General features: G+C 36.9%; 1 protein-coding gene and 1 long non-coding RNA gene across 2 annotated transcripts; one reads left to right on the top strand and one right to left on the bottom strand.

The window, feature by feature from the left end:
- The first annotated feature begins 965 nt into the window (after positions 1-965).
- On the top strand, positions 966-5,186 carry LOC149893633 (uncharacterized). Its single transcript, XR_016453868.1, has 2 exons — positions 966-1,217; positions 2,025-5,186. It is a non-coding gene; the product is annotated as an uncharacterized LOC149893633 (long non-coding RNA).
- LOC149893632 (uncharacterized) lies at positions 1,865-9,150 on the bottom strand. The gene is made up of 5 exons (XM_090091565.1): positions 9,078-9,150; positions 3,006-5,825; positions 2,707-2,772; positions 2,391-2,447; positions 1,865-2,232 (listed from the first exon to the last, which is right to left on the bottom strand). Exons 2-5 carry the CDS (start codon positions 5,794-5,796, stop codon positions 1,913-1,915), a joined length of 3,234 nt encoding a protein of 1,077 aa, XP_089947691.1. The 5' UTR covers positions 5,797-5,825; positions 9,078-9,150; the 3' UTR covers positions 1,865-1,912.
- Between the last annotated feature and the right edge of the window lie 3,303 nt (positions 9,151-12,453).

Genomic DNA, 12,453 nt, shown 5'->3' with positions numbered 1-12,453 from the left:
GCTTATGTAGCTTGACATCACAGAACACAAAAAGATAAAATAAAATATAAGACAAACGTAAAATGAAAAATAGATGTAGCTAAAGTTAGGCTGCATAAAAAACCAACAACATAATAATCTACTAGGCATGTTTAAATTGAATTAAATAAAATCCTTTGCGCAAAAATAGGTATGTTAGAGAGTAAAAGCGCATAAAAAGCCTCGCTACTTTGTTAAAGGTAGTTTTTGAATAGTTTTTCAAAGACAGGTTAGCGTAAATTTCCTCTTTAAAGTTTAGCTTATGTAGCTTGACATCACAAAATATAAAACTCAAAAAGACAAGATAAAATATAAGATAAACGCAAAATAAAATATAGATGAAACTAAAGTTAGGCTGCATACAAAACCAACAACATAATATTCTACTAGTTATGTTTAAATTGAATTAAATAAAATCCTTTACGCAAATATAGGTAAGTTAGAGAGTAAAAGTGCATAAAAAGCTTTACTTTGCTGAAGAAGAAGATGAATAGATGCAACTTTTTAAATTCGTGAGCTATCTCTATCGGTGTAAGGTAGTTTTTGAACAATTTTTCAAAGAAAAGTTAGCCTAGTTTTCTTCTTTTAAGTTTAAATTATGTAGCTTGACATCACAAAATACAAAACTCAAAAAGACAAGATAAAATATAAGATAAACGCAAAATAAAATATAGATGAAACTAAAGTTAGGCTGCATACAAAACCAACAACATAATATTCTACTAGAAAAGTTAGCCTAGTTTCCTTCTTTTAAGTTTAGATTATGTAGCTTGACATCACAAAACACAAAAAGGCAAGATAAAATACAAGGTAAACGTAAAATAAAATAGAAGTCAAACAAAAGTTAGGTTGCATAAATACAAAAACTGCATTGCCAAAAATAGAATTTGTTGTCTAGAAAGACCTTTTAAACTTTGTTTCTTTCGTTTTTTGACTTAGTGAATCGCGATCTGGTTTTTCTTAGGCGCGCTTGTTTCTTAGTTGTTTTTTTTGTAAAGAAACTTTATTCAGACGTTTTTTTTTACGCAACTCCTTTAACATTATTTTTAACAAAGTATTCTTTTATACGTGTTTACATTGAAATAAAACCCTTTGCGTAAATAGAGATAAATTAGAGAGCAAAAGTACATAAAAAGCCTCGCTACTTTGCAGAAGAAGAATTGGATGGCAAGATTCGTGTGCTTTCTCTTTCGTTTAAGGTACTTCTTGAATATTTTTTCAAAGAAAAGTTAGCGTAGTTTTCCCCTTTTAAGTTTAGCTTACGCAGCTTGACATCACAAAACGCAAAAACCAATAAGGCATGATAAAATACAAGATAAACGTAAAATAAAATAGAAGTGAAACAAAAGTTAGACTGCATAAAAACAAAAACAAAAAAAAAAACATAATATACTTCTATGTATGTTTACATTGATCTAAACAAAATCCTTTGTGTAAAGATATGAAAAAATAGAGAGTAAGAGTTCATAAAAAAGCCTCGCTATTTTGCTGAAGAAGAAATGGATGTCTAGATCTTTTAAAATAAGGAACTTTTTGATTTCTTTTTCCGAAAAATGGTTGGAGCAGTTTTCCTTTTTTAAATTTCACTTATGCAGTTTAACATCACAGGAAATATTATTTTGCTTTTTAACAAACTCTTAAAAACATCAGAAGTAATTCTAAATGCAACTCTATTAAAAGTTTTCACAGAATAACAAAACGACTTCTTTTTTTTTTTTTTAAAGATAAAAAAAAGTTTGAACTATCTTTAAATAAGAAATGTGAGAACAGTTTAACAGAACTTCTTGTTTATTATGTCTTTAGCGAAACAGATAAAAATATTTGCAAAAGCATAGATAAAACAAACTACACAAAAGGCCCATCTTTATTGCCAAACTGAACAAACTTATCTAAACTACATAAATGGTTTCACGATATTGCCATATTGAACAAACTTTTCTAAACTACCCTCTTTTTGAATTTTTAGCTTCATGTTTTTAATTTTGTCTTTAATATGGCTTTGGTAGGAGTACTTTTGCAAGACATGAATGAGCTTGTCACTGCTATGATTTGCCAAGATGCCAAGGTAATCTTTGTACGAGCAACTTGAGCTTACATCTGTAAACACGTCTTGCAAGATGTATGCCAACACCAAAGCTGCACATCGTGGAAAACTTCTGGTGTTGAACCATTCGTTGTGGCCAGGGCAAGCATTCAGCTCTTCAACTATTTCATCTAAAATTTTACAAACTCAAGTCATAACACAAAGTGATTAAATCAAATATTCATTTGGTTCTGAAGTAAGACAAGATTTATTCTGTTTTTTTATTTATTTTTTTTTTGTTGACCTTATTGTTTGCACTGATAGCAATAACTGGTTTTTGAAAGATTACCTAAATGGCATTGGCTAACTTCTGCTTTGTTTTCCTTTGTTCTTGGCTGAGTTGATCCTGAAATAAAATAAAACCATGTTCATTTTTCTAATTCATAAAAACCATCAACAGTTTCTAAGTGTTAGAGATGATAACAAGCTGTGCATGATTTCTAACGGTGATGTTTCTAACTTCATCATTAGAAATCGGGTAGACACAACTTTCTAAAAGTGCACTTAGCAATGATGGCTAGTTTTTGTTAACAGTTAACCATCTGAAATTGTGCAAGAAGAGGTTTGTGTTTATATATCTTTGTATAAATTAGGTTTTACATTACCGATGAGTTCTTGAGTGAAAGATGGCATTTCCAACTTGATTTTTTTTCTTCTTGGATCTTTTACTTCTAAAACATAATCAGTTTTAGTATCATTCACTTGTATAAACATTTAAGCAATCACAGAATTAGTCCTGCAACAAATACATACACACTTCTGTGTTGTTTTTTTGTTTTGTTTTGTTTTTTTTACAGCTCTAACAATAACAATAGGGCAAGGAGTTGATTTGGGCATTTTCATTTTTTGAAAGCGTGTTGAGATTTGCATAAAAATCAAAAATCAAAAATCAAAAAGAATTTACCTCTGGATGTAGAGGCAAGACTTTGGCTAAATAGGCTACCAACAGATTGAACAGCATAAGGTGAGAGCTGCTTTGCAAGAACAGTACCAGCCTGTTGGACAGGAACAGCTGAAACTGGATCAGATGAAAGAAACAAACTGGGTTTGGCCAATGTTTGCTGAAAAGCAACAAGGCTAGGAGTCAGAGGAACAGAAAAGACCTCTTTTGAAGGACAGAAAGCGACTTGCTGAGAAGGAGAAGCAGAAACAGGTTTGGCAACCACTTGCTCATTAAAGTAAACTGGAGAAAGTTTTGCATGGTGTTCAATAAAATCCGGTTCATCAGGAAATAATGTTAATGCAAGAGGAGAACAAGCTGTGCCAACAGGAACAGCTAGAGTCTGATCTACATCCATACAAACAGCTTGTTCGTTAGGAACTAGTTGTGCAAGAGCAGGGGATAGTTCAAGAACTGGACCAGCGATTGTTTGTTCAGATGGAACAGACGAAACAGGAGTTGAGGTAGGTTCACACAAGAAATCTACGGCATGGTCGTTGCTATCCTCTAAAGGAACATTGTTTTCTACAGCTGGAGAAAACGGAACCACTGTGGTACAGCTGAAAGTAGCAGCACATTCTTCAGAGTCAGAACCGGAGTCTAAATCTTCCTCAAAGATGTCCTCAACCTCATGAAAACCGTACTCCTCTGCATTAGTTTGGAGCCAGTCCATCACATCCTTCTCCTTCTTTGGTGGTCTCTCAGACTTTTCAACAGTCAAAGACTCTATGACTCCGAAGGACTGTCCGATGCCCAGGGCAAAGCGCAACTCCTCTGCAGCGTTCCACTGGGACACATAAAAGCTATCCATTGTGTTCCTGCTGTGCTTCATGTAGAGTGTAGCAAACCGCTCGCGATCTTCTTTGCTGTTGTTGGCAAAGTAAGTGGCTATCGAACCGCGAATGCAAGTGGGAGTAAGACGCTTCATGGGAATGTTTACTTGGCTTTTTCTGAAGCAGGACGTCAGGCAAGAGGAGATAGCAGAGGAACCCATCTGGTAAACAGGCACTCTAGTTGCACCGAGTGTCACACATTCGTCTTTGTTGGGTCTCATCGATGGAAAAAGGGGCCTGTAGCAGTCGCTCAACTCCAAAACAGTCTTGGTGTCTGCAGCCATGTAGTGAGAGTCGTTGACAAGAAGGTCTCTGTATCTCAGCAAATAAATATCGATCAACACTTTCAAGTCGTTCGGCACTAGAATGTTTTTGGCTCCGTACTTGTATGCTGTTTTGTAGCGCTCTTGCACAATGCAATATCCACACTCACTCTTCTCAGCAGCCATGTAGTCTCTAATGTTTAAAAGAGCAATGTTAGATTTTCTTAAACTGTTAATTACAGTGACAGAGAGCAGAAGATGGTTTCGTAGAGACACAGCATTGTCTCTAGTCGGTGTAAGAGACGGCTTTCTAATCGATTCCACTAACTGTCTTACGTATGCAGACTTGCCATATTCGTTCAGCAAACTGACATTGATGATGTTGATGCATTTTTTGCTTTTCACAAGGCTCCTCCTCAAAGAACGAAAGGGCCTCAGCACTTTTTGTAACTCCTCCACCTTGCAGCGCAAACGTCGGATGGCCTCATGAGAAAGTCCGAAATAGACATTCCTGGCTTCACTGAAACGAAACAGGAGACAAAGGTAGACAAGGCGGTTGTACAACGTGTGACAAGACATGGCTTTTGTTTGGTCAAGTTCACTCAGCTTGGAATTGAGCTGAATGTTTTTAAAGTGCATGGAAAAGTATCTATCCTCCAAAACGTTGGAATTGGTGAGAGCGTTCGGGTGCAGCGTCAGCGTGCTGTCACAACATGTCAATATTTCAACAACTGCATTTTTGTAGATCTTTGCTTGTGACAAAGTGTTGTTGTTGGCTACCACAAGCCACTTTTCAAAATCTCTGAAGAGCTCATCTGCTGACTGGTAATAAAAGTGAAAAGCATCTTTGTCCAGCTGAAACAAGAGTCTCTTATCTTCTGTCAAGACGGAGGAGTTGGAAACCAAGTGCTTTAAGGAATTAAAATCAGAGTCTAGGACGGATTCGGTGTTCAGCTCTTTGTTTTCTACAGAGGTGCAGTGGTTTGCAGAAGGAGCCTCGGACGAACCAGCAACTGATGAGGGCAAGCTTAAAAGAGGATCAGAGGAAAGAACCGGAGAAGAAAAAGAGGAGGAAGGCCCAGGAGCAGAGGATGCAGAGCCTGATGCAGACGCTTGTTCAGCTACTGGCTTAATACCAAAGAAGGCAGGTCGAATAAATTGAGGGACATAGAGCTTGTCGTTGTCGTATCGCTTTGCCTCTGCAATCTTTTGTTTGATCGTCTTGGAATCGTAGAAATGAGTCTCTTTCAAGTGTATGTCCAGTCGGTCGTAATACTTCCAACATTGCAAACAGGGGTAAGGTTTTGGACAGCCGGACTTGCGTTCGAGACGAGCATGCTGAAACTTCCTGACCATTGCAGAGTAAAAGATGGAAGCTTCATCCAAAGTCCAAGAATGATCTTTTTTAGTCAAGTGTCTTTTAATGCTTGTGGAGGAATGTTTGCACAAAGGCATCGGACAGCTAACAGCGTACCTCTTCTTGGTACCATAGAAAGGTACAACCCTGTTTACGGAGCCACACGCTGCAACTAATGCGGCCCTGACTTTGTTTTTGAGCTTTAAGTCTCTCTGTTCTTGTGACTGCCTTCTTTTCTTTTTTTTCGCTTTAGAGTTCGGAGAAGGGGCAACAACAGTGTTGTTTTCTTGTGAAGAAGACATGTTCAGGTGTTTGTTTGCAACGGTTTATGCTAAAAAAAAGAAGACAGTTAGTGAGAGTGTTTTTCTTCTGCCTGCATCCTGGAATCCTGGAATGTTTACAACTGCAGGGAAGAGCTGTGTTTTTTCGAATCCTCTGCAAAAGAGAAAAAAGAAAGAAAAGAGAGCAACAAGAAGAAACAAAGTTTCCACTAGCAAATGAAAAAGAATGAGAGCAACTAGCATTACATGCATGGTGGCAGCAGTGATTGCTATTATGAGAAGGAGAATGAGAAAAAAAAAAAAAAAAAAGAAACAAATAAATAAAGAGATGGAGTTTGAGAGGATCTCGCAACCATATGACTCAAAGAAAGAAACTGTGTTGAAAAAAGGCAAGAGAGGGCAAATAGAACTTGCTAACAAGGACAAATGACAGACATAACTACAACAGTAACAACTCTCATTGCAAGCATAATAACAACAGCATCAGCATCACTGACTCAGAGAGTGTTGACATAACAAAAAAGAAAACAAAAGTACAAGCCAAGTGGGGGAACATTAACAAACACTCATTGCAACTATAACAACAACAACAACAACAGCAACAGCATCACTGACTCAGAGGGTATTGATAAAAAAAAACAAGCAAAACAAAAACAAACAAAAAAACAAATAAAAAAACAAAACAAGCAAATTGGGTGAACAGTAACAACTCTCATTGCAAGCATAATAACAACAACAGCATCAGCATCAGCATCACTGACTCAGAGAGTGTTGACAAAATAAAATAGACAATAAGCAAGCAAAGTGGGTGAACAGTAACAACTCTCACTGCAAGCATAATAACAACAACAGCATCAGCATCAGCATCACTGACTCAGAGAGTGTTGATAAAATAAAACAGATTATAAACAAACAAAGTGGGTGAACAGTAACAGCTCTCATTGAAAGCATAATAACAACAACAGCATCACTAACTCAGAGGATATATAAAAAAACAAACAAACAAACAAACAAAACAAAAACAAAAAAAAAACAAGCAAAGTGGCTGAACAGTAACAGCTATCATTGCAAGTAAAATAACAACAACAGCATCAGCAACATCATCACTGACTCAGAGAGTGGTGATAAAATAAAACAGATTAAAAAACAAGCAAAGTGGCTAAACAGTAACAACTATAAATACAAGTAAAATGACAAAAGCAGCAACAGCATCACTAACTCGCAGGGTGTTGATAAAAAAAAAAGCAACAAACAAATAAAGCAAGCAAAGTGGGTGAACATTAACACTCATTGCAACTATAATAACACCAACAGCAACAGCATCAGTGACTCAAAGGGTGTTGATAAACAAAAACAAAGGCACAAACAAAACAAGCAGAGTGGGTGAACATTAACAACACTTATTGCAAGCATAATAACAACAACAGCATCAGCATCACTGACTCAGAGAGTGTTGATAAAATAAAATAGATTATAAACATGCCAAGTTTGTGAACATTAACAAACACTCATTGCAACTATAACAACGACTACAGCAACAGCATCACTTACTCAGAGAGTGTTGAGAAAAAAAACAACAAAAAAAACAAAAACAAAACAAAACAGAAAACAGAAGTACAAGCCAAGGGGGGGGGGAACATTAACAAACACTCATTGCAACTATAACAACAACAACAGCAACAGCATCACTTACTCAGAGGATATTGATAAAAAAAACAAACAAACAAACAAACAAAACAAGCAAAGTGGCTGAACAGTAACAGCTATCATTGCAAGTAAAATAACAACAACAGCATCAGCAACATCATCACTGACTCAGAGAGTGGTGATAAAATAAAACAGATTAAAAAACAAGCAAAGTGGCTGAACAGTAACAACTATAAATACAAGTAAAATGACAAAAGCAGCAACAGCATCACTAACTCGCAGGGTGTTGATAAAAAAAAAAGCAACAAACAAATAAAGCAAGCAAAGTGGGTGAACATTAACACTCATTGCAACTATAATAACACCAACAGCAACAGCATCAGTGACTCAAAGGGTGTTGATAAACAAAAACAAAAGCACAAACAAAACAAGCAAAGTGGGTGAACATTAGCAACACTTATTGCAAGCACAATAACAACAACAGCATCAGCATCACTGACTCAGAGAGTGTTGATAAAACAAAATAGATTATAAACAAGCCAAGTTGGTGAACATTAACAAACACTCATTGCAACTGTAATAAGAACAACAGCAACAGCATCACTGACACAAAGGGTGTTGATAAACAAAAACAAAAACACAAGCAAAGTGGGTGAACATTAACAACACTCATTGCAACTATAACAACAACAACAGCAACAGCATCACTGGCTCAAAGGGTGTTGATAAAATAAAGAAATAAAAACAAAACAAGCAAAGTGGGTGAACAGTAACAACTCCCATTGCAAGCATAATAACGACAACAGCAACAGCAACACCATCACTGACTCAGAGAGTGTTGATAAAATAAAATAGATTATAAACAAGCCAAGTTGGTGAACATTAACAAACACTCATTGCAACTATAACAACGACTACAGCAACAGCATCACTTACTCAGAGAGTGTTGAGAAAAAAAAAACAAAAACAAAAAAAAAACAAAACAAAACAGAAAACAAAAGTACAAGCCAAGTGGGGGAACATTAACAAACACTCATTGCAACTGTAACAACAACAACAGCAACAGCATCACTTACTCAGAGAGTGTTTATAAATAAAACAAAAAACAAAAACAAGAAACAAAAATACAAGCCAAGTGGGTGATTACTAACAGCGCTAACAGCAGCAACAACAGTGTCTTTAGAAACAACAAACAAGTACAACAGCAACAACTGCTTTTACAGAGTATAACAATAACAACAACATGGCACTAACAACAACAAAAGGGTTGGAATAAAAACCTGTAGGCAAAAGGAGAGCTGCATTCAGACAAGATCGATTACAAAGAGGCTCTTCTTTAGGACAGAGGAGAAACTGCTTTTGAGGGACAGAGGGACTTTTGTTGTTGTGGTTGTTGTTGTTGTTGTGCAGAAACCAACAAACTTTTATTGAACCGAATATAACCGAATATAACCGAAAGTCTTGTTTGCTTCTGTTTTGTGCCATCAAGAAGGGAAAACAAAACATCACAAAACAAACGAAGCAAACGAAACAAACAAACAAACAAACGAACGAAACAAACAAAAAAAAAAAAAAATTAAAAAAATTAACAAACAAACAAACAAACAAACAAGCAAACAAACAAAAACAAATAAGAAAAACAGAAAACGCAGTACCGAAACCTCGCCATTTTTTATCCTTCCTCAAGCTTTCTCTGGGCGCCAAAGACCGAGAAAGTTGAGCAAACGTGACGTTGAGGGGGGGGAGGGGGGTACTTAAGGACAGCAGACCGACCAATGGCACGCTTAGGAGAGACCCACGTGAATGCTACATTTTCTTTCTATGTACGCTGAATCCGCTCAAAGTCTGGAATTTCCAGCATTCACGTGTCATCACTCCAGCCACCAGATTGGCCCACACTTTGCACACTTTCAAGACTAGAAACTCACTTGTGCTCAATTTGAGCAAAAAAAAAAAAAAACTAAGTCTCGCATGGCGACAACTTTTCCAAAAGCAAACAAAGGCAAACGAAGGCAAACGAAGAAAAAACAAAAACAAATAAACAAAAACAAAACCGAATAGGGAGAGAGAGAGTGAGTCGACTCATTTCTTTCGACTGCCTTAAACGAGAAGTCTAAAACGTTTAAAAGTTGAAAACTAAGTTTTTTAAATGAACTGCACCGAAAAAACTTTACGACAGTTTAGCTGGTTAAAAACGCAGAGGAAAATATTTTATAAAATTTAAGCGTTCTAAAGATGTCCATTTTTGTTTTTGTTTTTTTTATTTTGGTTTGTTTCTGGCTTGTTTCTTTCTTTAAATTCTAGCGATCGAGCATATTTGAACGGTTTCATCAACCTGTCGGCGCACGTGCTCGAGAGCTAGAACTTTGATTGCTTTTGTTGTTGAGAATTGAGAATGTCCGAGCAGGTTTTTTTATCGATTTCATCGCTTGTGGCGAGGCAAAAATCAAAACGCTTTTTGGACGAAAGAAAAGAGATTAAAAGGAAAAAAGAGAAGAAAAAAAAAACAAAAAAATAGGTTATGTGTTATGAACATTTATTTTCTCACGCGATGACGTCTAGTTTTGTTAGAGTAATTAAAATATGGTATCAAGTTTGTAATTTCTATCTTATTTTTAGTTACGGATAATTGCCAATTATGTCACGTTTAGTATACACAACGCTGTTTTCTTAATAGCAATATGATACAAACAAGTTATAAAAAAAAAAGCGTTCGCTCGATCTTCCTTAGTCAGTTGAACAAAAAGAAATTTTCACAACATATGATTGATTTGGTTGTCCTAGCAAGCTGTTTTAGCAAACGACTAGAGGTTGCAACTGTTGTTCATTGAAAACGAAAAATCTAGCGTCAGCAAGAAATTTTTGAATACATAATGTACACAAAAGTGGCACTTACAAATGAAAATGTAAAAAAAAACTGTTTACCTTGATGCCAGACTCGCAGAGATGTTGTCGCTCGTTGCTATCGACTGCGAACAGCTTTGTTGTTTTTCGAAGTGCCTCTTCATTCTACTTATAGCCGAAGTTTTGGCTTCGAAAAAAAATACGAACGTCGTTAAGCTCAACGAGCTGCTTTAATTGTTGTTCGTGCGAAAACGAAATGCTTAAAACGGATAAAAGTGTTGGCGTAATTACACTTTTCGACCGCGATGCAGTTTGTCAACTCTAGCGTACTTTTTTGGCTCGTGGAGCAAAAGCCTCATGATAATAGCAAAGGCTTAAAATGTCTTAACATGTCAGCAAAGGCTTAATATGCTTAATAAACTGTGGTTAAGCTTTTGCGGTGCAGTTCATTTACAACTTAATTTGCAACTTGCTGGCACAAGCAAACGTTTATGACTTCTCGTTTAAGACAGTTGAGCGAAATCAGTCGACTCACTCATTCTCCCTTTTCTGTTTTGTTTTTGTTTTGTTTTTTTGTTTTTGTTTTTGTTTTTGTTTGTTTTTTTTTTTTCTTTGTTTGTCTTTTGTTTAAAATGTAAAAAACTCGAAAGGAAAGTTGTTGCTTTGTTTGCTTATTGAAAGTTTTCGCCAGTTGCAAGACTTAGTTTTGTTTTTGTTTACTTATTAAAATATCGAGGAAAATATTTGAGGACATCGCATTCTAATGGTGCCTTTATAACAACATCTAACGATTTAACGTTTAATGTTGTGCTCAAAAAAAAAATTCCTTTTATATCTCTCAATGGTCTCCAACGATAAAACTGCCGACCAATCGCAACGATTAAACAGCCAACCAATGGCAGCTCAATGGTCTCCAAACAAGAGACTGCCGACCAATGGCAGCTCAGTGGTTTGAGAAGTGAGATCATTCGATTTCCTTTTATTATCTCCAGTTTGAACTAGTGCTTGGCTTGTGGTGCAGAAACTAAAACTTCCCGTTTTTGTATTTTGTTTTGAATTTCTTTGCTTTGAGCTTTTTAATCGATCGATAGCTTTAGGAGAAAAGAAGAAACCCCTCTGACGAAGTCTTGGCTTTTTTAAAAACGCTCAAATTTTGGCAAACAAATCTCATACGAAACGCTACTTTGATGTCAAGCTTTCGTTACTCCCTACTCCCTTCTAGCGGAGGGCGGCAAAAAGGTGTTGCATCCTAGAGCTAAAAGTGAGGAGGGAAGCAAGTTTTTTTTTCGTTTTGTTTGCTTTTTTATGTTTTTTGTTTTTTTGAGGGGGGAGAGTTAGAGGGTAAGGGGGTTAGGATTAGAGGGGGTTGGGGTTACGGTTTGGAAACCTGGGGACGAGGATATCAAGCAGGAGTTTAGTGTTAAGGTTAAAGGGCCCACGAGGGGCGTCCTTCAATTGTAAAATGCCTTTAGACGCACGTGTCTAGTCGTCTCGTTGCATCGACCTAGAGGAGTTTTCTGATAGATCTTGCGCTTTGGGCTCAGTTAATCGGTCTGTATCCATTGTAAACACGGTGTCTGCCGTTAGAAAATCGTTAACCAGGCGTTTGTGAGCTTTAACAACCATCCCTTTGAGTTTAAAACGAACGTTTCTTCAAAAGCCACTCGAGATGGAGGTACTCACGGAGGTTTGTTACGGTAACAACCCTGTGGTTTGCCATCTTCTTTCTTTCCGCAGCGTCGCAAACGCATCGGCCGGTCTCTTAGGTGACGAAAAAACGTCTGATCTCTCGACTGGAATGCTTAACGTACTAAGATTAGTAGAGTTAGTACTAAGAGTTGCATCTGGCCGCCGTAATTTTCTTCGATGATGTCTTGAAAATTTCGTGACGTCGTTTTCAAACCTCTAGGGTCGATTTTAACCTTCGACCTTAAAGTCGATTTTAGCCTTCGGTGTGGCTCTGTACAACTTTTGCGGTGAAAAAGCTTGCGCGGAGTCTACAGTTGTATTTAGCCGACAGACGCTGGCAACGCAGAAACAGAATGACTCTTGGGCGGCGCAAACCGAGCGTTCAGCAAATTTCTAGCATTTTACGTCAAAGCGGACAATCTGCACGACAAATAAAGCTAACTTTCTCGTTGCAACAGTTAGTCACTGGATCGTTGGACGAGTGTGTACAGCTGTTTT

Source organism: Hydra viridissima, unplaced genomic scaffold (genome assembly GCF_058129835.1).
Source record: "Hydra viridissima isolate aposymbiotic clone 2 unplaced genomic scaffold, HvirCarnegie_v1 scaffold_1, whole genome shotgun sequence".
NCBI lineage: Eukaryota > Metazoa > Cnidaria > Hydrozoa > Anthoathecata > Hydridae > Hydra > Hydra viridissima.
The sequence above is the reverse complement of the archived record's forward strand: the minus strand, read 5'-3'. Positions and strand labels throughout refer to the sequence as shown.